The 27,462-nt window shown below is 41.0% G+C and overlaps 1 protein-coding gene across 1 annotated transcript; it reads left to right on the top strand.

Annotated features, from left to right (window-relative positions):
* The first annotated feature begins 1,823 nt into the window (after window positions 1–1,823).
* cacna1fa (calcium channel, voltage-dependent, L type, alpha 1F subunit a) lies at window positions 1,824–24,816 on the top strand. The gene is made up of 45 exons (XM_065961425.1): window positions 1,824–1,925; window positions 3,822–3,961; window positions 4,047–4,192; window positions 5,324–5,476; window positions 5,571–5,767; window positions 5,863–5,966; window positions 6,077–6,219; window positions 6,307–6,375; window positions 6,459–6,522; window positions 6,620–6,646; window positions 7,658–7,818; window positions 7,925–8,150; window positions 8,258–8,465; window positions 8,593–8,713; window positions 9,781–9,853; window positions 10,033–10,096; window positions 10,180–10,237; window positions 10,337–10,433; window positions 10,602–10,731; window positions 10,821–10,880; window positions 10,976–11,082; window positions 11,934–12,021; window positions 12,140–12,247; window positions 13,109–13,161; window positions 13,268–13,414; window positions 14,190–14,391; window positions 14,489–14,647; window positions 14,759–14,869; window positions 14,952–15,035; window positions 15,822–15,842; window positions 15,945–16,073; window positions 16,188–16,253; window positions 16,391–16,482; window positions 16,731–16,890; window positions 18,579–18,706; window positions 18,812–18,908; window positions 19,001–19,103; window positions 19,222–19,323; window positions 19,531–19,655; window positions 20,142–20,482; window positions 20,581–20,757; window positions 21,245–21,597; window positions 22,824–22,936; window positions 23,035–23,370; window positions 24,513–24,816. Exons 1-45 carry the CDS (start codon window positions 1,869–1,871, stop codon window positions 24,717–24,719), a joined length of 5,907 nt encoding a protein of 1,968 aa, XP_065817497.1. The 5' UTR covers window positions 1,824–1,868; the 3' UTR covers window positions 24,720–24,816.
* Window positions 24,817–27,462: the final 2,646 nt, after the last annotated feature.

Raw genomic sequence — 27,462 nt, 5'->3', positions numbered from 1 at the left:
GGTACTGCACCCACCGCCTGCTTCTGTCCATGGTCCTGAAATGTTGCTCCTCTAACTAACAGAAGTATTCAACACAATTTTTTATATCTTGCAAACAATTTTAAACATTATTATTTATTTTTTTTAACTAAAACTTTAAAACACCCCCCCCCCCTCCCCCCCACAGAGTCGCATGTTTCTCCTGAGTCCACCTCCACCTTCCCCCTGAAAGATTTCCACTGTCATCCTTTTAAACGGCTCAGCAGCGTTAATCCTGACGGCTGACCACCGCGGATATGCATACGGACACGTTTGTTTTCATATTATGTGCCCGCAGAGTAAAAAGTGATTACAGTTTTTTATTGACACGTTTGAGAAACTACTAGAAAGCGGCTTTTTAATTGGATTTCGAGGTGCGAGGCAGGCGGTGAGGCAGGATGGCCCGCAGTCTCTCAGCTGCACCGTCGCTCTGCATGTGGATGTAAGATGACGGGCTGCAGATGGTCCTGGTGTGTTTCATACACAGACAGTGCTCTCTGTTTTTGAGACCTAAATTCACACCCTCTGAGGAGTTGAATGGTGGGTTTTTTTGAAGTGATTTCGTGGCGTTAAAGTGCGGCCATGGATGCAGCAAAGAAAGGTAAGCACTCCTTAAACTGTCTGTGAGATTTAGTAAGCACAGAGAGACTCGAAGAAATACGCATGACAAAGTAATGCATGGAAAAACGGGTCTATGTAGCCGTGCTGAACAGCGTAATGTTGACTGGAAATAGGAAAATGCAGGTGATTAATCATTTCACTCAGAAATAATCTTTATATTCAGTGTCGACAAGCTTTACAAGCAAAGTTCTTACTGCTTGCTTTCAACAGTTACAAGAAGAACGTAACCTTCAGTAAACTTTTACAAGATGTACAACTGGCCTAGCTTTCAGCATTTCCACCACATGTCCCTTTATTCCAGCTCTGGTTTGTCCGTAGTTCTGGCCATTCCTTTGTGTATAAATACACCTGCAGGGCTTATTCTCTGTGCAGGGCCTTGTCTACAGGTGTCCATAGGCCTATACAAGGGGATAGCGCTGGGCTAAGTGCTATGCTGCTCCCAATAAAGAAGTAGGTCACATCTGGTCTTATCATGTGAAGCCTCCAGGACAGAATACCTGTCTGTTCCTTCAGCCGTGGGTCAACTCCAATGTCCTTCATTGGGTTAGATGATAAGATGTGGTTTGATATAAGCCATGAATTAAGGCATGGTGCTGAAAGTTGCACATCAAGCAGAACTGTGCACTGGGCTTTGATTGAATAACAGTAAAGTATTTTTAAATACAACAGGCCCACCCCTCTCCTATTAAACACCTTTTTTAATTACCTATGTTTATTAGCTCATATTTTAAAATCACAAAAAGTGGTTATTTATTACTTAGACATAGTGATTCTTAAATACAAAGAATAACTTCACTTTAATATGTTTTTGACAGATGCTCCTCCTGGGGGCGATGTCGGGAAGACAGACACCATGGGGTCGACCGGCTCGGCCAGAAAAAGAGGAGGGGGGGCCAAGAAGGCAATGCAGGCCAACAAGTCTGCCCTCCGAGCCCCCCGAGCCCTCTGCTGCCTTACTCTCAGCAACCCCATCCGCATGGCAGCGCTGGCCCTGGTCGAGTGGAAATATCCTGTTCAGACTGTGTTTGATGCACAGCAGTGTATTTATGTGAATGCAAATGGACCTGCATGTGTTTATGAAAATATGTTCGGATGAAGAAGAGCTGCAGTTTTATTTTTTGATGGTGTTTATTTCATGGAAAGATGCATTATGTTGTTCCCTTAACTACAACCCTCTCAAGCCCTTTGATATCTTCATTCTCCTCGCCATCTTTGCCAATTGTGTGGCCATGGGTGTCACAAAGCCGTACCCTGACGATGACTCCAATGCCACCAATCACCAACTGGTGAGTATCCAGTGGACGGATGCGCAGTGGTATAAACTCAGAGGTTTCTTAATCTAACTTTAAACACAAGCTTTTTTACACAACTTAGTTTTTCAAAAGACAAGTTGAGGAGGTGTGAAATGTCATTGAAAGGGGTTAAAAGCACTTTTTTAACCTTTATGTTATTACAAAGGAAAGAGTTATTGGATCTGGTACAGGGCCTTAAAAAACACATAGATGGGTTACCTCTAACAGAAACTTTAACATTTATTCAACATAACAAATACACAACAAATGTGGCTAACAGCAAAAATAATCACACAGTCACAGAGTTCAACTCAAAAACAAAAATAAAGATATAAAACTGCAGGATATAAAATAAGTAACTGCCTTAAAATACAAGAATTATAATTATTCCGGTCTGAATTAAACATCCTCCATGGATTCCCATATTTTGTATGCTTGCTGCATTAATATAATATACTCCCATGAATACCTACTTATAGTGATACAAAGCTATAGAGATGCATACATCGATTTGTAAGAAGACAGGTGAAGGGAGACAGAGGCTGACATGGAGAAATATCCATAAAGTTTGAACTTCCAACTGATGCTGAGATTTTAATCATATCGTGGTTTCTACATTTTATAACTAAAATAGAGCTCATTCTATGGAAACTGGAACTACAAAAAGTTTAGGACAGAATATTAAGGCCTTTACAGGGGAATAAATGTAAAAATGAAAAATATGTTTTTGTATTTTTATATTCAAAAACATTTCATTTTGTGGCCTTTGTTTTCATACCTCATGCTTCTCTCCCCCGTGTGTTTCTAACCTCAGATCCCCTCCCAGGACATACGAGAACACTGAGAGAAGTGTGCAAGACTCTTGTGATGTATGAAAGAGTCTCAGTGTTTCACGTAATGGACACGAAGTCAGTCGATATTTTGAGTAAGGTAGCAACATTGAGTGAGAAGCTAGCAGCATTGTGTTGGATGGTAATGGTATTAGAGGAGGGGAAAAGTTGTGGTGTGACCTCTCTTAGGTGACCCTGACGGGGATCACGGCTGGTTTAAAACACAAACCATCTGCCTTCTCCCTCTCTCTCTCTCTCTTTTTTCCTGCTGCATTTTCACTCAGTCTGATCATTTGTTAATAACATATTACACAGTCAAACTAAAAATCGTGTTTTCTTCAAAGTATAAACACCAAAAAGCTTTTTTTATTTACTAACTCTCTCAAATGTTTGCCTCATGTTATTGCATCGATCCAAATGAGCTTGCAACAGAAGTGACCAAATATTTGAAATGAATTTGAGGTAATTAGAGTAAAAAGTGCAGCAGAGAGACACACGCGTACCCTTGCAGCAGGATGTTAGTAGATCTCTTTATTGGATTGCTCAAAGGAGGTAAGCTGACAGTTTAGCAATCACTTCCCTGCAGTGGCTTGAAGGGTTTTTAGGTTTTTTAAGTTGGTATCATACATTTTTAGGATAGCGTCTGGTGAATGTATCAGGTTGTTGTGAGTCCCTTTACGTCTTCTTAAATTAAACCACATTATGGCGGGATTATGGTGTCAGCGTGAGGTAAAAGCACAGTGACAGTGGTGCTAGTGATTAGACGCATTAAGCTGAAGGGCATGGAGAAGGGATTCAACAGCAGGCTTAAGCATGTGTTAGGCAGTGGGTTAAGAGGTTAGAAAGCCAGTGCGATCAGCCTCTAATGACAACACATGTGAAGTACGGGAAAAATCATTAAAAGCCACTTTTTTTTTTGCTGTAGACTGTTTGGATTAATCTGCTGTTTTTATGTTTTTGTTTTTTTTATTCCTTTCAGACACACTGACTGACGCATGAAAACAAAGGTCATTCCAATTTTACCAATCATGCCCACATTGACTTTTTCTTTTGTTCTCAGGAACAAGTCGAGTACGTCTTCCTCGTCATCTTCACCATCGAGACCTTCACTAAAATCCTCGCCTACGGCTTAGTCATGCACCCCAGCGCTTACATCCGCAGCGGATGGAACTTGCTTGATTTCGTCATCGTCATAGTCGGGTATTTTTTGTTGCTTCACATGCTCACCACTTGCATCCACACATGTTTTAAGAGCTCTAACAGATACTGTGTGTTCTCTGTGCAGGTTGTTCAGTGTGATAGCAGAGGCCATGACGGACCATAAACCAGGAGAGGCTCATCACGCCGCAGGAAAACCCGGAGGCCTGGATGTCAAAGCCCTCAGAGCGTTCAGGGTGTTACGACCTCTTCGACTCGTATCTGGAGTGCCGAGTGCGTCTTTTTGTTTTGTTTTGTGTTGATATTTGCATGTCTGCTTTGGGATCCATTCAAACATCAATCAATTTTAATTCTATTGCACCGAGTCACAATAGGACACTTGACCAAAAGAGCAGCTCTAGACTTAACCAATACCAGACCAGAGGGAGTGATGTTGTTCTGACTATCAGTACTTCTCTGATTTGGTTGCAGGCATGAGGCTGTAAGCTGAGTGCTGAAGATAATCACAGCAGTGCTGATATCCAGTAAAAAACATCTGGACTTCAGGTGTGATATTGCTTTAATACAACAGTTATTCAAGCAGCAAAAAGTAGTAAAAAGACAAATCAACAATCGATTATTCTTAACTCTACCAACTCAACAAGTTTCACAGTTTTACTGAAATGACAAACATTCTGCTTCTCTGTTGGTGTACATGCTTACCACAGATCAGCTTCTTTGCAGTATGAACATTTTATCATATGTTAAAAGAAATGCATTTTATATGAGATTGATTAATAAAGAATACCACTGTCAGTCCTGTCATTAGTCCACCATAAACAATGACAATTGGCAACATGGTCAAGTAGATAAAAATCCTTTTTTCAAGCAGAAAACTTGAGCAGATCCAGACTCAGACCCAAACAGTTCTGGGGACTTTTTGCAGAGGAACTATCCACCAGAGAGTTCCCTGAGAACTACAAACCACAGGGACTTTTTCTCCGTCTGCATCTGCCCCGCCATGGTACCTACTCTGAAGCAGGAGTTAAAAAGGTTCCTCTAGATGGGGTTCTAGGAACTAAAATAGTTCATAGTTCCTGTGGTGCGGAATCACTAAAAAAGAGAGGGGGTTCCAACAGTTCCTAGAACTATGAAAAAGTTCCTGTTGTCCTCAACCGCCTATAGTGTACATCCTTCTGCCACGACTAGATGGGCTGAGAAAGTGTGATGGAGGGAGATGCAGAAAGAGGGAGATAGAAAGAGACAGGCAAGAGACATATACACAGCAACAGCAAAACTAAAAGCTAACAAAGACTTATGGGTAAAATTCAAATGACACAAGTAAAAGTAGTCTGTGTGAATTATTAGAAATAACAACTATTATAATGATGATGTAATTATGTTGTTATGTAATGTGTTTTTCAGGTTTACAAATTGTGCTGAACTCCATCATGAAAGCCATGGTCCCCCTCTTGCACATCGGTATGTTGGTCATGTTCGTCATCATCATCTACGCCATCATCGGTTTGGAGCTTTTTATCGGGAGGATGCACAAGACGTGCTACTCCATGAGCACAGGTATCTGCTCTTCGACTTTTTAAAAAAAATATGTCATACATTGTTTATATTACTCGCACTTGTTGGCTTAATGCAAGCCGTCCCTCTGCTCCAGGTCTGATGGTGGAAGATGACCCGTCACCTTGTGCATTCGCCGGGAACGGGCGCTTTTGCGACTGGAACGGGACGGAGTGCAGGGGAAAGTGGGAGGGGCCTAACGGAGGCATCACAAACTTTGACAACATCTTCTTTGCCATGCTGACGGTCTTCCAGTGCATCACTATGGAGGGCTGGACAGATGTTCTCTACTGGGTACACAGACATGCTCCGGCATCCTCCACATTTTTTTACATACTTATATATTTTTTTATTTTAGCTGTAAATACAAATTTTTTCTTTGTGCACAGATGAACGATGCCATTGGCTTTGAGATTCCATGGGTTTACTTTGTTTCTCTGGTCATCTTCGGATCCTTTTTCATCATCAACCTCGTATTGGGAGTGTTGAGCGGGTGGGTAGCTGCAATATTGCACTTCTTGACCTTTTTTTTTTTGTTGTTGTTGTTTGTGTGTTTTTAACCTTTTTCTGAGTGTTTGCTGTGTTTGTGTGTTATGTGGACAGAGAGTTCTCCAAAGAGAGAGAAAAGGCCGTGGCACGAGGTGAGCTGCAGAAGGCGCAGGAGAGCAAGCAGATGGAGGAGGACATGATCGGCTACATGGACTGGCTCATCGAGGCCGAAGATGTGGATGAAGAAGGAAACAAACGTCAGTTCCAAACATAAGCATGTGAATGTACTCACGCTAAAGATTCAGCTTTATCCATTCTCAATCTGCCTGTGCTTCATCTTTAAGGTGCTGCCATTGCAAAGAAAAAGATGATGAAGAAGTTTGGATGGTACAAGCGCAGTGAGGATGGAGGAGGTGAGTCAGCCCTGACTATATGTTGGTGTTTTTATTTTATTTTATGAGTCTCCCTAACAGTTCAATATCTCTGCTTTCAACAGAGTCAGACTCAGACGATGATATAGCATACCTGGATGATGACAGCGGCTTCTGTGCTTCTCTCATGTAAGAGAGAAATAACAGTGTGGTTTTTCATTTATCATTGACATGCAGCTATAAGTGGAGTCGCTAATCATTTGCTGATGTTCTTTTGTTTTCTCAGGGCAAAGATGATGGCCAACAGCTTCTGGTAAGTGGACTTTCGGGGTGATATTTCTAATAGAGGAATAATAAAACCCTGTAGTATTGCATCATTTATTACTTTTCTTGAATCGGTCATTCAGGAGTGCTTTCTATTATAGTGTCAATCAAGTTTATTTACTTATCGTATTGCATGAATCCAAAGTTATATCTTACTTTGAACCATGCATTCCTCAAGGACACTCATTGTATCATTGCCTTCTAGAGGAAGCTAAAATATTTGACTTTCTGTGTTTTGAAAATGACTGAGGAATTCATCCAGGGCACCTCTTATTACCAAATCAGTCAAAATAAAGAATGCTACTTAAAGAAGGAGGATATCAGCTGATACCAAGTGCCAATTTAATTCCCGTGTCTACTTAATAAGCTGCATGAGTCACTATGTGGAGGAGACTGGGGTCACTGTTTCATATGTAAGGTATCATTAGACTAAACATTGATTTGCTAACTTTCTACAAGAAGGGGGTTTTGCAACTTTGCAGGTATTGCAAGTAGCTGCAGAATCTGGTGGTGGAAATGAACTACTAAACTCCATCCGATCTGTCCAGTCCCCTCTCACCTTTAAGGAAAAGCTAAAGACCCAGCTCTTTCATAAACACCTAAACAATTAATGTTTAGGACGATGATGATATTTAGGATGGTTTGGATGCTGATTAGGACTCTCAAGAGCAGCTGACGTTGTTGTTTTTGATGCCAGTTGAAGTATCTGCTGAATGAATTGAATTGTAGAAATGTAGAGCCTGATTGGGTTACAGAACAAGTGAAACTTGCTCAACAACTCCAAACAGCTGACACTAATAGATCAGCCAAGTATTGACCCTATAAACTTCCTGGGACAGTCTTACATTTCTGCTAAACGGTCCGACTGCTAGACTTGTGGCCCCTTGCAGATAATTAGAAATAACAAGTGAATCATCTTTTTTTCGATTGTTGGTTGATTGTCCCTGTGATGAACCCAAATGCAAAAATAATTCAAATTCCTATTTTCACTCTTTTTTAGTGACCAGTTGTGTCAGCTGAATCACACGTTCAGGAAGAACTGCCGCGTTGCCGTCAAGACCACAAACTTCTACTGGTTGGTGCTTCTGCTGGTGTTTCTCAACACAGTGGCGAGTGCCTCCGAGCATTACGGACAGCCGAAGTGGCTCACAGAAATGCAAGGTAAAAACCTATTTCTCATTTACTTTAATAAAGGTGTTTGTAAGTCATCAAATCAGAAAATAGAGGGGTTGAACGAAATGTCACATCTTCTCTTTTCTTCTGTCAGAGCGAGCCAACAAGATCCTGCTGATGCTCTTCACTCTGGAGATGTTGATGAAGATGTATGCCTTCGGCCTGCAGATCTATTTCATGGCTCTGTTTAACCGCTTTGATTGCTTCGTGGTGTGCGGCGGCATCCTGGAGACGCTGCTGGTAGAGATGGACATCATCCCACCAATCGGCATCTCTGTGCTGCGCTGCATCCGACTGCTCAGGATATTCAAGATGACTCGGTAGTTGCAGCAGGAATTTTTTGTTTTTTTTCCTGCAGATTTTTCTTTCATCTTTTCCTCGTTTCCTGATGTGTTGTCTTTGCTCTCCTTGGTTTTTTAATCTCCAGGCACTGGGCTGCTCTGTCCGACCTGGTCAACTCGCTGCTGAACTCCATGAAAGCTATCTGCTCCCTTCTACTCCTGCTCTTCCTCTTCCTCATCATCTTCGCCCTGCTTGGCATGCAGCTGTTTGGAGGCAAATTCAACTTTGACGAGACTCAGATGAAGAGAAGCACTTTTGACTCCTTCCCTCAGGCCCTGCTCACTTGTTTCCAGGTCATTAACATCACCTAGATATCTCAAAATGTCACAAACCCTCTCTGCTATTTGATGTGCTGTTATCATCAGTCTCTTACTTCGTCTGTCTGCTGCATCTCTCGTTTTTAATGGCCTGTCTCTGCAGATCCTCACCGGAGAGGACTGGAACGCTGTGATGTACGACGGCATTATGGCGTATGGAGGGCCGATCTTTCCCAACATGGTGGTCTGCGTTTACTTTGTCATCCTGTTCGTCTGTGGTAACTGTATCCTTCTCCAGTGTTTCTGAACTCTCTCTGTCTGAGCTTTGAAGACTCTGTGAGTCAGATCAGTGACATATAATGGAAAACTATGCTCACCACTTACTACTGATCAGTTTGTAATTACCCAAAACTACAGATTGTAGGAGGTTTTAGGACTTTCAAGGCCTTTGTAGGGATTTCTTTGAGGGGCAGAATTGGCAGAGAGGTTGTCAGATGGATACATCCAGCAACCTGCAAAATAAAATTTTACACATAAAATAATAACGTCATTTGTATAGATCCTTTAAAAAAAGTACTTTGAAATACAAGAACAAGCATCAAAAACAACAAATGTGTTGCATAAGAATAAGAATAAGCATAAGAACCCAAACACAAAAGAACCCATACAACTAAAAAAAAAAAACACAATTAACCCAAACATCACAAGAATCCAACAAACTGAGACAAAGACGGCCAGAGACGTTAGAGGGAGGAGCAATGACAAGAGATAGAATCATTTAAAGGAGATAAAAGCAGTAAAAAGAGATACAACTAATACAGTAAATCACAGCATTAAAATGAGAATATTAGTGAAATAAAGAAACGAGAGGAGTGATAAGAAATAAGATAAGATTAGAAAAGTAGAAAAATTATCAAAAAGCAACAAGGCATCAGCAACACATCAAACCATGTCGATAAAGGAAAGCTGTAAGAAATGGTTTCAAGATGTCACTGATTCTTCACGTCTTATCTCCTCAGGCAGATTGTTTCAAAGCCGAGGGGCCCTGATGGAAAATGCACTATTTTCTTTAGATTTAAGCCTCGACATTGGAAGGATCAGAAGAACCCCGCATGAGGATAAAAAGCTGCTAGCTGGTCCATGAGGAGTCAATAGTTGTGCTATGCAGCTAGAAGCCAGAACTGTAAGGCCTTTAAAAGTGATCAGTTAAATCTTTAGAACTATTCTAAAACTAACAGGAAGCCAATGTAAGGACGCTTAGATAGTGGTGATATGATGTTGTCTGTTAAAAGCAGTATAAATGTCTGGTCTTTTATTCTGAAAGAAATGGGGTCCTTAACTTAATGATCAGACATCCTGCTCAATGTCTTCTTGGCTATCGCTGTCGACAACTTGGCAGGAGGCGGCGGGAAGACAAAAGTCGAGTAAGCTTGATGATGTTGTTATGCTGATCATGTTGAAAAGCAGTGGGCATTTTAATTACTGGGCTGTCTTTTTTTATTTCTTGCACTGATCTGTAAATTTAGTTCATGGAAAAAAAAAAAAAAGAAAAAAAAAAGCACTTCCCAGCTTCATTACAGTTGCTTGTTGTTCGTTCTATCAGAGAGAAAAAAGAAGAAGAAGAAGAGTGGGACGAGGATGATGAGAAGGAAGATGAAGACGCAGGGGTAGAGAATCTTGAATTTCTTAAGCTTCTTTGTTCTGTTAAGAGCCACACTAAAGACGGCTGATCTTTTTGTCTCCCTCTTAGAATGAGGAGGATGACTGGCAGGAGAACGAGGAGCTGAGGGCCATCGAGGGTCTGGAGGGTGAGTATACGGGACACCCCGCTCTGCAGGAGAAACAGCAGACATGCAGATTAGAAAATGAACCGTCTTTTATACTTGTATCGTTTTTTTTAAATGTAGGAGTCGCTCCTTTAAAGCCCGAGTTCTCAGGGCCTAAAGAGAAGATTGTCCCAATCCCTGATGGAAGCTCCTTCTTCATTCTTGGAAAGAAAAACTGGTAATCTGAGTTCCACCCATGGGGTCAAATTTAACTGAATCAGCCATACCATTTTAATAACTTTAACTCCATCCTGATTCAACCTTATCTTGTTTATAGGTTTTTACTCACATTTAACCGCCTGCTTGAAATCTAAGCTTTTCTTTGTAATTTCCTCCCCATTCTCAGTTTGCGCGTTGCCTGCCATAACCTCATCCATCACCCCTACGTCACCAACTTCATCCTCGTCTTCATCATCCTCAGTAGCATTTCCCTGGCTGCTGAGGATCCAATCAAATCCCACTCATTCAGAAACATAGTAAGACTCTCCCCATGAGCCTGACACCATCTCCACCTGTGTGTCACTACCTTAACAATAAAACTGATGATCGTTTCTCACATCCTCAGGTGCTCGGCTATGCTGATTATGTTTTCACGTCGGTTTTCACAGTGGAGATTATTCTAAAGGTAATGGTTGCTAAGACTTACATCGTCAAGTTTCTCTTCTTTCTTTCCGTAGATTGTGTACGTTTCAACTTTTTCACTTTCTCTCTCACCTCTAGATGACCGTCTACGGCGCATTCCTGCACTCGGGCTCCTTCTGCAGAAATGCTTTCAACCTTCTCGACCTGCTGGTTGTCAGCGTGTCGCTCACATCTTTCTTTCTACAGTGAGATACCTGTCAATCAAATACTGCTGTGTTTTCTCCTGACAGTCAAATCAATAGAGTGTGGCTGTCATGTTTGAATGCAGCTAGAGTTGTCGCAATACCAGAATTTTAAACTTCAGTATGATGCTAGTACAAATCAATAATTTCCATACCACAGCGACAAAAAACAAAGTCCTAGACCTCAGGTATAGGGTAATTGTTTTTAATGTCCAACATTTTCAAGCAAGCTCCTGCACTCTCTCTAAATTGCACAAATACATCAGCAACGTGTGAACTCCTCTCCTCTCTCTGTTTGTAAGAGACAAAAACTTAACGTCTTAATGAGAAGCTAGTAGGACTCGAGAAACAAGTGTTTGCTGACTTGTACATTTCAATGAACCACTGCTGTTCCCTGACTTGATTGTGGTAGCTTTGGGTTGGAATATGACCGAGGCTCTGGAGTTTTTTTTTTTTTTTAAAAGCTTTGGTGCTTTTTTGTTACTATCCATCATTAAAATAACAGAGATTTTATCATTTTCAAACACCTGGAATATCAAAAACTTTAGAACATTTTTACTACCTTAGACGCAGAGATGTCTCACTAAACAAAGACTTTTCAAACTTTCTTGTCATGCCTCCTCTAGAGATAAGAATATTGTTTTATACTTGAGCTCTTTGTATTTTCACACTCATTGGTTGTACTGCAACTGATGTCCAACACTTTTCTTCATCTTATATTAAATGATGCAATCCATGCATCTTCTTAGTGTCAGGCCCAATGATACTCAATACTTTATTTTCCAGCTCAACCTGCACTAGTTGTTATCCTTGACTCTCTGGACTCTTAAAGCTTTCTGTTTCGTTTCTCTCAGTTCGAGTGCGATCTCCGTGGTCAAGATTCTCCGAGTGCTGCGAGTGCTCAGGCCTCTTCGAGCCATCAACAGAGCCAAGGGCCTGAAGGTAAACAAAATGTTGTTTAGGTGTTGCTAGCGTCAGTCAGTGTACAGGTTCTATGAATATGAAATATAACTGGTTGTTTCTTAAAGCTAACAGATGTCCTCTGTTCATTCTTCCACAGAACGTGGTGCAGTGTGTGTTTGTGGCGATCCGTACCATCGGTAACATCCTTATTGTCACAACCCTCCTTCAGTTCATGTTTGCCTGTATAGGAGTGCAGCTCTTCAAGGTACAAGTTCATGTTATCTGCCTTTATGAGTCCTACACTAAATGTCCACTTTATAAGGTACACATGCAAAGCCTTAAATGTTCCACTTTTAAACAGTTTTAGTATTGAGCTCATCGTTATCTGCACCAATTATACATGTGAATGGTCTCAGTATAATGTAGTCACTCTCAACACCCCCTTTTACTCTTGTCTCAATAATAACAAATATAGAATTGAATTTACACAATTCTGTTAATTTCACCAAAAACGTAACATTTAGAGCTTAGTGAGAATAGATGTTGAAGGTCACATATTATCCTGCTTTTCAACTAGTTACAATAACTCTCAGAGCTTCACAAAACATGTCTGTGTTTCTTGCAAAAATCCACTCTGATCCTGTTTTATCATGCCTATAAACATCTCTGTTTTAGTTTCACTCAGAAAGGACGGTTTCTGTGTCTGTAGCTTTAAATGCAAATGAGGACAGAAACAGACACCTAGCTGTGGGAGTGTCACCCACCTGGGGGAGGGGTTACTGCCCCTTGTGATGTCACGAAGGGAAAATCTCCAAAGGGCCTATTTGAGCACACATTTTCTGAAAAGTGGAGCAGGGAAAAGACGGAGAGGATGGATTTTTCTTATTATTAGGGGGTTTGTAGACAGACTAGGGACACATATTAGTGTTAGAACAACATGGTAAAGTGTACTTTGTATAATGTGTGACCTTTAAGGCAGAGCTCTTGTATTGGCCTGCATTGAATTGTGTAACTAATCAAGCAGCTTCTGAGTGTAGTTTACTCTTATTGTAGTTTTCTCTTACTTGAAAGGCTGGTTTGCGTCTGAGTGTTTTATTGGCGTAACCTTCCTGTGTTTTGATCACAGGGCAGATTCTACAGCTGCACAGACGAAGCCAAACACACTCCAGAAGAGTGCAAGTCAGTCTCTTCAGTCCTCAACACAATAATACACACATGATAAGTCTTTTGACATGGAATTACGGTGATACAATGAGTAAATGTGTGTTTTTTTTTTAAATTTCAGGGGAACGTTTGTGGTCTTTAAAGACGGCGACATGAACCACCCCATGGTGAAAGAGAGGGTTTGGGAAAACAGTGATTTCAACTTTGATAACGTGCTGATGGGCATGCTGGCTTTATTCACTGTGTCCACATTTGAAGGCTGGCCGCAGTGAGTAGGAACTTTACTGCATTAAAGTAAAGTAGATAGTACAATAGATAAGGCTGGTGGAATTCAATTTTTTTTAATGAAGTCCCCTCAATAGAAAAACACAAGAATTTGTCAGCTAGTCGCTCAGGCCTCTGCAAGTTTTATCACCTGCTCTTACTGAAGATTTAAATCTTTGAAAAAGGGTCATAGATGTAGCTTAATTTTAGTATTCAGATAATTTTCTAAAAGACCTTGGTACAGGGGCGCCAGTGGACAGGTGGTTGGCAGAGGCTGCAGTCCTCCCGGTGGGGGGGTTTGGATACAACCTGTGGCTCCTTACCAGTATTTCTTCCCCCACTCTATCTCCCTGATTTCTGGCTTTATCCACTGTCCTGTCTCTGGATAGAGTCACAAAAATACCAAGAATAAACCTTTAAAAAAAAGGCCTGGACACAGGTTATAAAAGTGTAAACAAGAGGTAGATATAGGATTTGTTAAGGACTGATTTCAAAAGTGAATTAACATATCTGGTGCCTTAAGGATTATTTATTTATAAAAGTGTTTTTTGAAAACAGTGGAGGTCTATGACAGCTCATAATTAGCTATATTAGGCTTAAGTTACACCAATAACTCTTGGTAATAGTTTAACTCATAGTTTCTTTTTGGCCTTTAAATGGCATTTTTTGTCATCAATAACATCTAGAATACCATAAGCTTTTTATTTTGTATAAGTTTGACATATTTGGAATCAAGGCTTCACCAACACTGCTTTCACTGCTTTGATTTCGGCACAAAGGCTCCTTTACCGCGCCGTGGATGCCAACGCCATAAACCGAGGGCCCATTTACAACTACCGAGTGGAAATCTCAATCTTCTTCATCATCTACATCATCATCATCGCCTTCTTCATGATGAACATCTTTGTGGGTTTCGTCATCATCACATTTCGGGAGCAAGGAGAGGCTGAATTCAAAAACTGTGAACTCAACAAAAACCAAGTTGGTTGTCCCCTGAAATCAACATATATCCTTCCGATGTATTCGTTCCCGCATAAATTTGATGATATTTTTCTTTGCTTTTTTTCTCCCTGCTCAGCGTCAGTGTGTGTACTACGCTCTCAAAGCTCAGCCTATAAAGATCTACATCCCTAAAAACCCTTCCCAACTCAAATTCTGGAGACTCATCAACTCCAGCCAGTTTGAATACATCATGTTTGTGCTGATTCTGGGAAACACCCTCACTCTGGCCATTCAGGTATCAATTCACACCTTAAAAATAATAAGAAAATAAACAAAATACAGAAATATCAACCTGTCTTAGTGCTGTGATGAAAAAATTTTATGTCTCTGCTTCTCTCATATTCAGCATTACGAGCAGTCCAAACTCTTCACCTCCATCATGGACCTCTTAAACATGATCTTCACCGTGGTGTTCACCATAGAGATGATCATCAAGCTGCTGGCTCTGCGTGCTCATGTGAGGTTTTATTCTGTGAATTCACAACAATGACAATGCTTTCTGTTTTAGACTCTCATTGTGCGTATTCTGTTCTTTGCAGCATTACTTTATCGACCCGTGGAACTCATTCGATGCTTTGATTGTCGTGGGGAGCGTGTTGGATATTGCCATCTCTGAATTAAGTGTAAGTTTTACTCACACTTCAATTTCCATCAAGAAAAAATTACAAGTGCATGTTTACAGTACAGATACATTTTAAAACCTCTTTATCACTGATCTGTCTACACAGACTCCATTTTTAAGATTTACCAAGACAAATAATACAACAATCATTCCTATTTCGTTTGTCCTTTCTCAGACAAAAAAGAAACATCACTTAAATCTATCTAGAGCAATTGGCTTTGATGTCATCAAAAGAATCCTGCAAAAATAATTCTTCTTCAGAATTGTATTCTCAGCAGTGTGGAGACCACTTCAAAACATTTTAAAGGAATAAATGAGTATGAACCACTGACTGTATATAAATATGGACAACACATCTTCATCTCCTTCCATTGTACAAAGTTGAAGCCAAAGTACCCCTCTGTTTTACATTAAATAAATAAATGATACTAAAGTTCTTACAAGAATAAACACATGATCATAAATCATCACGATAATAACTGAATTTAACGACAGAATCCAGTTTTGAGAAAAAAGATTATTTGACAAATTTTAAAGTTTGACCCATGTCCCCTCTGTTATCACGGAGGAGGAGGCGGGGTTTATTGCCTATACTGCAGCCAGTCTGTAAGGGGAGCTCTAAATCTAAATCTTTTGGCTTCATTTCTGCGGGGATGTTGCTCCGTCCATCTTATTATACAGTCTATTGTATGAACAGTTAGGATAATATGTAATGAATGATTCCTGTTGTGCCTGATCTTGATGTCTTTTTAACCTCTTTCCTCTCACATGTCGTCCGTTGATCCAGGGAGGAGGCGGCCACGGAGAGGTGAGAGCTGAACTAATCTATGTACACATGTGTTTTAGGCTTCAAACTGTAACATATAAATAACCCTTTGTTTTATGTCTTAATACATTGTTTTTGCTGTAGGGTAAAGGAGAGAGTGGAAAGGTTTCCATCACGTTCTTCCGTTTGTTCCGAGTGTTGCGGTTGGTTAAACTGCTCAGCAAGGGAGAAGGAATCCGAACGCTGCTCTGGACTTTTGTCAAATCTCTTCAGGTCAGTGTGGTGTTGAAAGAATGGCTTTGACGATTGACTCTAATATGTTTTTATAATGCTTTATAAACTTGTGGGTTTTTTTTTAAACTGTGCTCTTGACTTCATCCTGCTCAGGCCCTGCCTTACGTTGGTCTCCTCATTGCAATGATCTTTTTCATCTATGCTGTGATCGGCATGCAGGTGAGTCTCAACACTTTAAAAAGGATCCATTAAATAAAGAAACTGTGTAACTCTTTCAAGACAGTCCGCCTCCATTTCACAGAGATTTATCGGTTGTATTTACCTCCATTGTTTGTTTTCTCCTCTCCTCGATTCAGACGTTTGGGAAAGTGGCCATTGATGACGACACACATATAAACAGGAACTGCAACTTCCAGACTTTCTTCATGGCCGTTCTGGTGCTCTTCAGGTCAGCAGTCTTAGCCAAGAGAGACCCACGCTTGTTATGTAGTCAGACTTCAAGTTGAATTCTAACAAGAGAAAAAATAAGCAACATGGTGGATAAACACAAAGGCCATAAAATGTGTTCATATATTCATTCTGCCAAATTATTTCAGATTTCCCTCTGTTTTTAGGAGAGCACTAAATCATGTACCCCCCCTCTCTAAGTAAGAGTTAAATGAAGGCTGAACACGTCCCCGTCTCTGTGCTCTTCAGGTGTGCCACAGGAGAGCAGTGGCAGGAGATTATGTTGGCAGCTCTGCCCGGCAGACGGTGTGACCCAGAGGCCGACACGGAGCCTGGAGAAGAGTTCACCTGCGGGAGCAACTTGTCCTACATCTATTTCATCAGCTTCTTCATGCTCTGTGCATACCTGGTGAGAGACGCTGAGGAGATTGCAGATTCTTTCCATCACTTCATTTAATCACTCGCTCCTCAGATCAGTTTGTAGAGAAACACTCTCCCTCCTTTGATGAAACGGTCTCTGGACTCCAAATCAAATCCAGATATAATTAATTCCGACTTGTGTTTTACACGCTGTCAGGTCAAGTGGGATCAGAGGGAGATGAAAGCAGAGAGGATAGTATTACAGCAGTAGTGTGTAGTAGCCGTTTTAACAAGCTAACCCTGTCTACTCCAGTTCCCAGTTGCTTCAGAGAAATCCCACTTCCAGGGATTTTGTTAATCCAGACAGCAGCACCAAATCCAAACACATTTAAATCCTGATTTAAGAAGGTGTCATATATTTTTGGTAGAGATTCAATTACCTCAGTGCTATTTTAAGAGAAGTTTAGAGTTAAGAGGTTACATGAAGGTGACCTATGATCTGGAGGAAACAGAATGTAATGTGAACAATAAAAATTGAAAATAGAAGCTCACATCATAGTGAAATCGTACAGTATTACCTGATGCAGATTAACTTGTCCAAATCACCAGTGCCATAAAATAAAAGAGTATAATACAGTGTGCTAACTCTGATTAACTTCAATCCAAATATAAACCAGTCCCACCAAGTTCTCACTCTGAAATGTCTTTTGGTGCCCTTCACAAGAAGAATTCAAGTGTTTGAAATATCATGAAGTTGTGTTTTTGTAAAAATCTGAATTTCTGTTAATTTCTTTATGCTCAGCTATTTTATGTTCCTTGAGGCCAGATTTATCTCTGCAGCGTCCAAGGTTAAATTCTCCTCATGGAGGTGAATCTTCTGTTTCCTCTCTTTCGCACAGATGAAATAAATGAGACTTCAGGTGGTCTTCTACCTGTTGGCAGAAACACGCTGTAACTTTTCCTGACTGCTAAAGTTAACCCTGAACCACTTCGTCCCTTTGAGTTTTTTGACACCACTTTACTGGATCAATCAATCAAATTCATTCGTTTTGAGAATTTAGAACAAATAAAATGAGATTCAAAGTGATTAAAATAATGAATGAAAAAAAACATTGTATGCTCAAAATGGTCTCAGACACGAATGCAAGCCTCCGAAAAACTAACAAAGATGATCAAGCAATGAAAATAACAATGAAAAATACAGGGATTTAAAAATAACAAAATAAATTTAAATTACTTTATTATAAAACTACATCAAATACGAATGATCTAAACAGGATAGATCGACATTTAGAAAAAAAAAGAGCGACACACGTACTGAAAATGTTGTGTTGATATTTAACAAGAGTAATGTTTCCCTCATGAAGTGTGTGACAGTCTGAACTGTATTTTGTTTACAATTGTCTTTCGAGATGATTCTCTAACAACCAATTACCAAAGAAAATGTCTGTACAGCAAGACTGGCAGAATGTGTATGTTATGTTTAGTGTCATCAAGCAAATCTGTTAAAACTGACACATTAGGGGGCGCTGGATAGCCTGTTGTGTATGTCACGCGCCCCATGTGCAGAGGCTTCAGTCCTCATCGCAGCGGCCATGAGTTCTAACAAACACTCGGCCCTTTGGTGCATGTCCTTCCCTCGCTCTCTCCTCCCAACATTTCCTGTCTCTCTCCAGTTGTCCTAACAACACAATGGTCACATGCATTTTCACTGTCTCTGTATTTGTCTCTATTAAGATCATCAACTTGTTCATTGCTGTCATCATGGACAACTTTGAGTACCTGACGAGGGACTGGACCGTGCTGGGTACTCACCACCTGGACGAGTTCAAGAGAGTTTGGTCTGATTACGACCCCGAGGCCACGTAAGAATGAACCTCTTGAAGCCTCGACTTCTCCTGCTGAGCTCACAGAACTGTCTGTTTGTTCACAGAACTGTCTGTTAATATCGGCCGTTTGTCCTCCTGTAGGGGTCGAATAAAACACAACGATGTTGTCACAATGCTGAGAAGGATTCAGCCTCCTCTTGGTTTTGGTAAACTGTGTCCTCATCGTGTCGCCTGCAGAGTAAGTCAACACACAGCCGTGCACTTGATGAACACACACTCGAACGGGGTCATGAATCTCACTCTTCCTATCTCGTCCACTTCTCCTCTCAGAGATTGGTTGCCATGAACGTCCCCTTGCACACTGATGGGACAGTCACCTTCAGTGCTACTCTGTTTGCTCTGGTGCGAACCTCCCTCAAGATCAAGACTGACGGTCAGACCTCACACTCAGACTGTGACACATGCTCATTGTGTCTGTGTTGTTGTTGAGCTGCTGTTAAGGCTGCCTCACTTGGTGCAGTTTAAGGATTTGTTTCCTTTATCCCATTCAGGTCCTATCGACCAGCAGAACGAGGAACTGAAGCTGATCATTAAGAAGCTCTGGAAGCGCACCAAACCCAAGCTCATTGATGAAGTCATTCCTCCCCCTAGAGGTGAACTAGAACATAGCTGCCAGCCAGGATAGAAAAATAATCATTACAATCAACTCCAGCCAAGAGATTCTCCTAAAAGCTGCCGCATAAAAAATCATACAAATATATTGTAAACTGGAAAAAACTAGTAGAATATAAAATAAATCACTTCATCACTTCTTCTTAGCTCTCCACATTTTAATGAATAACCTTTTCTTTCCTTCTCAGGGGATGAGGTGACTTGCGGGAAGTTTTACGCAAGTTTCTTGATTCAGGACTATTTCAAGAAGTTCCGTAAGAGGAAGGAGAGGGAAAGAAAATCCAAAAGGAAGGACAAGGCTGCTTCTCTGCAGGTGAATGAAAAATGTGTTTTTTTTTAATTTGTGAAGTCTTCTCCAAACATGTGAAGGGTTTTTAAGGACTCCTTTTTAGAGTTTTCTTACAAAACTATTAAATTACCTTACCAGTTAAAACAATATTCTTCTACACCATGAAAAACCCACACTGTCGATGTGCATTTTTATTTTTATTCTAAAGTTTTAGTACAAGACAGAAGATGTCTTTAGGTCATTTAAAAGTCTATTTTCAGTGTCTGTTCCCCAAAAGTTCTTAAAAAGAGTCCTGGTTCTTGATTGGCTATCAAATAAGTTGTGATGTCACAAAATCCTGCAGGCGTTAACTCAGATTGACTGTGAGGAGAAATACACTTTTCCCTGTGGCAATACATCAAGATCAGACTTTGAAATGAGGAAATAATAATCAAGATACATTTGAGAGGGACTTGAGGGACACACACTTGTAGTGCACACTGTAAGTTTATGTTATTTCTGTGTTCTTAGCAAGGGCTCCGGACGCTGCAGGACTTGGCTCCAGAGATGCGTCTGGCGATGGTCTGTGACCTTGAAGAAGAGGAGGGAGTTGAGGGGGAGATGGCATGTGATGAGATATTCGAGAGTGAAGCTGGAACCTCAGCGCCCAACACACCCTGCACAACACCGCTGCCCCCGTTAGAAACACTGGTGGAGCAGACATATGTGATGATGGAGCCCACGGCGGACATCGAGGCCGTGATCACAGAGCAGGTGACGGGCCTGCAGGAGCACCAGAGACCAGGATCAGAGCTGGCAGGCGTCAGCGTCGTCACCGAGCAGCCTGTGAAGTCCGAACCCCTGCCCATCAGGTGTGTTTTATATAAAGCTGTGTTTATATGTTGCCTTACATTCACTCATTGGTCCTCCAATTCTAATCATTTGTTTCCTAAAATCGATGCTCGTTCAGGGTGGACTCCGTCTGCGAGTCGCCCCTTCCTCCTTCTCCTCCTCCTCCTCCGCCTCCACCTCCTCCCCCAGAGATAGTAGTTGAAGCGGATGTCGTTGATGGAGCAGCTGTGGCGGCTACAACCGAAGCATCTGAGCAGGTTTACTACAGTGAAGGGGATGCTGCATCAGTTGACAGGTAAGAAAAACCAAGAGAGAAAATAGAGGTACAGTAAATGAGTTATAAAGGAACAAATAAAGAAGCTCGAACACACAAATCAGCCAGCTTGCAAAAGTGTTAGAAGACTGGTCTGTTAAATATGAACACTTGTCTATTTACAGCTTACACAAACAAGTGATAACATTTTGATTAATGATCTTAAGGTTCAGGTATTCGCATGTCTTTATGCCTGAACAAAGCCAGGTTAACTGAATCCTCCTTTTTTCACATATTTATGCTAAGCTAACCATTTCCCAGCCCTTGCCTTACATTAACAGACAGACTACAGCTTGTAAGTAAGAACTGATGTAGCAGCCTGTTGGTTTATGCACTATTCTTTCGAAGCCTCAAATTGGGGCAGCTTGGCTGTTTTCATCTTTGGATCCAGAAGTGACCATATTTGGACAATTTGTTGGAGTCACATTGTTTCACGTCTATCCTGGTACTTTTGGTATGTTTCCTTTAGGTACGAGTATCCAGAAGCTCCCTCTCCTTTACCAGCTTACCCAGAGAACATTGAACAGAGCAACATGGAGGAGATTCCCTACGACACACACATTGCAAACGACTTTGTCAGCGACGGTTATAACGGCACCAACATGAACGGAGGGAGTGTCGCTCCAAGCCCCGTACCCTATAACTCAAATGGATATAACGGGAATGGATACACAGGTTACAATGAGAATGGCAGCACCATCAGCAACAATGGTAATGGAACTACATACATTGACAGTAGCAGCAATGGGAACAGTATCAATGGAAAGGAGAACGGAAGCTCAGGATTTGTCAGGCGACGGCTGCTTCCTTCCATACCTAAAGGTGAGAAATGACAGTCTTTTTTTTTCTACTTAAGGCGGAAAACGTTGGGCTTTGTGTGTGTGTGTGTGTGTGTGTGTGTGTGTGCAGTATGAAATCATACTAATAACTTACAAACCATTAGCGCTTCAAGTGTTCAAGTTCAACTAGAAGTGTTATTTGTCAGGCAAAAACTCCCAAACATTATAATGTTCCGACTTTTCACACGAGGATTTTCTGATTTCATTGGCTTATTTTTGTAGTGATATGCATGTGGAAGTAAATTAAAGAATATATTTTAATTTCATTGTGTCACCTTAACCTCAAAGAAATAATGATGAGCATTTTTTACATTTTTAGTTGCAGCCATTGTTTCATGGTGATGCACACACTTCATGTGTTATTTCAATGATCTAAAACACTGGCCTACACCTAGATTAATCAAAAGTTCACTAACAGGTAGTTTTGACAGGTATGTAAGATTATTCATGGGACTGTTGTCATTGACTCTAACCATCTAATCTTCAAAGCGTGATTACCAACCAGAAGAAGTAGGAAAAGTGCCCATTTTAATCACGGGTCAGTTTGTTTGTGGTAGTATGATAAGCTGTTGATTTTCACAACTAAAGCAGAGTATCAACTGAAATGGCGAGATAATGTTATTCTACAAATGATCTTCAGCACACCCGTTTCATTCACATGTGAAAAAATCATGTGAACTTTCTCTGCTGGCTCACACTTATTACATACACTTTTATCTTGATCGAGCATTTAGTTTATTGATTGCTGCCGGTATTTAGAGAGAATTAAAAACATTAAAACATACAATTCTTGTGAAATAAATTGCATACCCTTGCTATGATCAGATGATAAAAAAATAGGGGATGCTAAGGGTGGGCTCATGGTGCGTTCCATTTACCTCGGACCTCGGATCTCGACGCTGGGAATGGTGTCACATCACGAGTTAACCGCGTTCCAGTTGCACAAGTTGGACAAGCGACTCGGACGTTGCATGAAGTTGCTCTGAGTTTCCGAGTTGGATTTCCCACTTCGGGGGTGGCTTTCCTGATGACGTATCAGACCGGCAACTCGAAATTTCTGACTTCCGGGATCAAATTGAACGCCCCATTATTTCTGTCCTGAGGTCCATTGTAGGCTAGTTTAGGGATGCTTTTGCCTTTTCCCTCCACACATGGTTAATGGCATGGATCCTGTACATTTTCCTAACACCTCCCTGCTTACTGTTTCAGGTCGTGCACCTGCCTTTAACTTCCAGTGTCTGAGGCCACAAAGCAGTGTGGACAACCTCCCCATCCCTGGAAGCTACAGTAGAAGCACAACTCCAACCAGATCCCGTTTACAGGTAGACAAACAACACACACTCTAAAAATGTCAAACACCTAGTTTGTATCATCTTCATTCACTGTTCTTCTGCTGCTCTCTCTCTCTCTCTTGTTTCAGACACAGCAGAGCCTCCCAGACTCCCGACGGAGCAGTGTGTCCTCCATGTCGACCGCCTCCTGGGTGAACACAACAGGAGCCGGGGCTACCCCTGCTCCTCCTAGGATAATCGCCCCCTCAGCCCGCAGGGGTAAGCTCATCTACACACCCATGATCCTGGTAGACGAGGCCACAGGCACCAGCCAGCCGTTGTGGAGCGACGGCACTGCCAGCCTCCCTGTAGGAACCCGTCCTGGATTCCATCCAGGTCAGACCAAGACCTTCACCAGCGTGAGGATGCCGCCCCAACACCAGAGCTTCATAGACAAAGGCAGTGCAGACAGCCTGGTCGAATCGGTGAGTAAGAATCAGTCTGTATATAAAAAGTCAACAAAGCCTCTTGGTTTAAAACGTGATGCCAATGCAAAAGTGCTTTCATTTGCATTATTTCTAATGGCCAGCAGGGGGAGACTGCACTGGCAACCGAAGAATGATGATAGTATGAAACTAGCTGAGAAAATGAAATAACTTCAGAACACATTTCCTTATTAGGTTAAGATCTCGATTGAAGTGTTAACCATTCTTCAACACAGATGTGATGTTTATTTATGAGTGATGGTCCCATTTAGTAAACACCTGGGATAATCAGGGTGTGATTTAGGGCCAAGCCTCTTGTGATTGACAAGTTGCTGTCAATCAGAAGAGAGACATTCCACCCTTATGTATAAATATGGTCACTTCCTGTTAAACATGAGGCTTCAGGAGAGAGTTCACAAACGTATGGATGACTTCACTGTTGCTAGTCCATTTGGTTATCTTCTCATTTGTTTATTGAAAGAATGCAGCGTAAATACTTGAATGTACAACTTCATAGCACAAACCCTGTATCCAGTTAGCTAGAGCAGTGGTTGCCAACATTGCCTCAGAGAAGACAAAGCCTCGCGTCGAGCCGGTTTAACCTGTTTCCATGTCCATTGTGAACTTGTCAATTGTCTTTATGACAACCTCAAATTGTTGTGATTTTTTTTTTCCTTTAAAATAACACGATCCCCATACCTTTCTTAACACTGTAAGCACTACTTATTTCTCATAAAGTGATAGAAAGAAAACAAATCCTTAATATGAGCAGGAAAATAAGATAGTGACTGGGAATGGTGATATTGGATTATAAAGTTTTGTGCTATTTTATTGCAGTTGTTGTACTGCAGAGAGAGAATAATGTTTAAATCTTTTTCATTCTCATTTTTAAATCCAGGAACATTTGCTGCTGCCTAACTTTAACATTGTAATAAAAAGAACTAAAGTTGTCTCTGATTGGACAGCAGAGGGCATTTCAATTTGTCAAACGACTTCTAGACCAGCTAAAACGGAGTCAGAGAGACATGCATGTAATATTTGCGTGTCAGAGAAACAGCATGAGTGGCTAAAAACATAATCCCTGGGTTACATCATCATCATTGTTCTACTTTGTTTTTTTCTCTCTATCTTGTTCATGTCAGATCTTGATCTCGGAGGGTCTCGGTATTTACGCCAGGGATCCAAAGTTTGTGAGCTTCGCCAAGAGGGAGATCGCTGAAGCCTGTCACATGAGCCTGGACGAGATGGAGAACGCCGCTGCTGACCTCATAGCTCGAGGCGCCAGTCAGTCGATGTCTCGCTTTGAGGACGAGCTGGCTGATGAAATGAACTGTGTGATTTCTTACTGAGATCAGCAAAAGTGAAATAAGAGTGTGTGTGTGTGTGTGTGTGTGTGTGTGTGTGTGTGTGTGTGTGTGTGTGTGTGTGTGTGTGTGTGTGTGTGTAGGTGAAAGTGAATTACAGAACATAAAAAACACCATTTATCTGGTGTTTGTCTGCCATTGTGAAAAAGAAAGCAGACAGGACAGCGTGTGTAAGTATGACTTGATAAAAAATTTAGTGTAATTTTCTTCCAAGGTGAAATGTCATGTTGGAGTGATAAGATATGCTTTAATTATGAATGCCAAAACACACACACACACATAATCTCATACACAAACTGGTAATAGTACGTCAGTATTTGGCAGACCTCAACACTGACTGTTGTGTTTTGCAGAAGTGTTCGCTGCATGCAACAGAGAAGTGGCTCTCAACCAAGATGCATATTTTTGCATTGTGTTCTTATTTTTTACTCTACTTGAATTTGTGTCACTTCAAAACCCTTGTACAAACTGTCAAAATAGAATATGGTAAAACTATTAGAATTAAAAAAAAAACAACATTCATACTTGCACTAATGACAAGAACCACAATCATTTGTGACAGCTTAACAGCATTGGCATTATTTTAGATAATGATTTAAATGTACAGAATAATAAAAAAAAATCCTCTTGTTTATAACGTGCTAAGGTTTGTTTAGGAGTTTTTGCAACTACAAATAAAAAAAGCTTTGTTTTCTCAACTTGTATTTTTCTTGAATAGTTCTTTCTCTGCAGTGATAATAACACTCAAAACTTTGAACTTCAATTCAACTAAACAAACTAGATAAACTAGACGCACTATCGCCACCTGTCGCCATTACAGCGCCAAGATCGCATCGAACTTCAATGAAAGGTCATTTTGGGTCACTCCTGAGCAGTGTTTTAGTGGATGTTAAAAAACTACAGCAAAAGATACATGAGAGTGAATTACATAATCAGCAATTAATGGACCGGCAGATGGACGACATCTGGGTTTCATTTCCCCTTTAAGACAAAAAGAAACAAGTAGTAATCCATGTGTGTGCGTGTTGTTAAATACTAAATGAAACACTCTTCTTCTGTAGTCAGGGGTGAACTAAGGCTGACTGAGTGGGCACTAACACAGAAGAATAGTTTGAGACCCTGGTTAAGATTTCAACTTTATTTTCAGGTAAAAAAAAGACAAAGAGATCAACAAGTTTATTACAATTAAAATGCATTAGGAGTTTTTATCTTTGGTGATGCTGTTAAATCCACTGGTAGTGGACACCTTGTTGGAAACTTCATCATGTTTTCTCTACCATAGGAGCAGGCAAGAGCGCACGTTTGGTAACATACTGTATGGGCCTTTTGTCACCTTTTAGAGGGGCACCTTGGAGGGCAATTTATCTCTTCTTTTTGAGTGTTGTGATTTGGGGAACTTCACACATTTTCTCCACTGGAAGGGCAGGCACCTTAAATTACATTTCATCAAACTTTCCCAACCAAAGGAGCTCCAAAACTGACCTGTCATCCCGTTTTCCACTGGTGTGCAACACAGTGGGAACTTCATCATACGTTCTCCACTGAAGGGGCATATTTGAGGGTGCTTTTCACTTCTTTTTTTTTTGTCATAGTAAAATGCACTGTAGAGGTAAAGTCACAACATTTTCTTCCATAGAAGGGCACAGTACAGCACACTTTTCATATTTTCTTAATTGAAAGAGCACCATATTTTGTTTATGTGTTAAAATAATTCTGTTGTGGACTGTCTGACGTTTCAAGAAATGCTATTTTAGGTTAAACTAGCCTATAAACATCTTGTAATTCTAGAGGTTTTTGCATGACCTCTGATCTCTACAAGGGTGACTCTGCATGGGCTGCCTGTAAAGATAACCATGCCCACCTGCACTCACACACACAACCATGCACTCCAGACACACAGGGGAGTATGTATTTTTAATAAAAAACTCTGTCTTTTATTCACAACACCACAATCACAGACCCAGAAGGACGTTTCGTTATCATAAACATATCAATCAACAATAGTTCATTAACAATAGGTCATCTCTATGGCCCAAACTCTGATGAACCATCATTTTTTCACAATTTATTTTCATCCATATCCAGCATTTGCAACTCCCCAATAACAATCAAAGGTGACTTGTTATGGTTTATCCATAGCAGCCCCTCCCTTCCTCTTGTATGGTGTTAGTTTCCCTCTGTCTGTCTCTCTTATTATTGTTTTTCCTTCCAAGACGGTGAACACGGTGGAAAGTTTTGTTGTTGACAGAATTTGTGGGAAGTTGTTCCTGGCTGAATTCAAGGCTTTGATGTAGAGATTGAACTTCTTGGTGTACAGCTTCAATCAGTGCGATTCGGGTGTTGAGGCCAGGAGGAAGTCCAATGCCACTGTGATCGCAACTCTCCCGAGACATTGCGAGATTCATGATGGCGGCGTCCAGCTGCTACACGACAACAAACAACTCTGATCAGACTGTTAAGCATGTTTATTATTATTTTTTTCTGTATTCACTCTACAAACTCCATTTTCTTTTTCTTTTTCTAAAGTTGGAATACAATTTCAACCGACCTTGACCCCCTGGAGAATTGTTTTGCCAACTTTTTCAACCACTGTTCCAAAAGACTCGACATCATGAGCATGTCATCTTCTCTCACCAAGAAAAACTGGGAAATCCAGCCACTCTCCAGATTACAAAAGAGCACGTTCAGACTCACTGCCCAGCACAGGTACATCTCCATCCACATCCCC

The sequence above is a fragment of the Labrus bergylta genome, chromosome 12 (genome assembly GCF_963930695.1).
Source record: "Labrus bergylta chromosome 12, fLabBer1.1, whole genome shotgun sequence".
NCBI lineage: Eukaryota > Metazoa > Chordata > Actinopteri > Labriformes > Labridae > Labrus > Labrus bergylta.
The sequence above is the reverse complement of the archived record's forward strand: the minus strand, read 5'-3'. Positions and strand labels throughout refer to the sequence as shown.

Excerpts from the sequence above, each read along its gene's own strand:
- cacna1fa (XM_065961425.1), top strand. The coding sequence starts at position 1,869 with ATGGGTGTCACAAAGCCGTACCCTGACGATGACTCCAATGCCACCAAT. Across the intron at positions 5,768-5,862 it reads GGACAGATGTTCTCTACTGG|ATGAACGATGCCATTGGCTT; the intron begins GTACACAGACAT and ends CTTTGTGCACAG. Across the intron at positions 13,415-14,189 it reads ACATTTGAAGGCTGGCCGCA|GCTCCTTTACCGCGCCGTGG; the intron begins GTGAGTAGGAAC and ends TTCGGCACAAAG.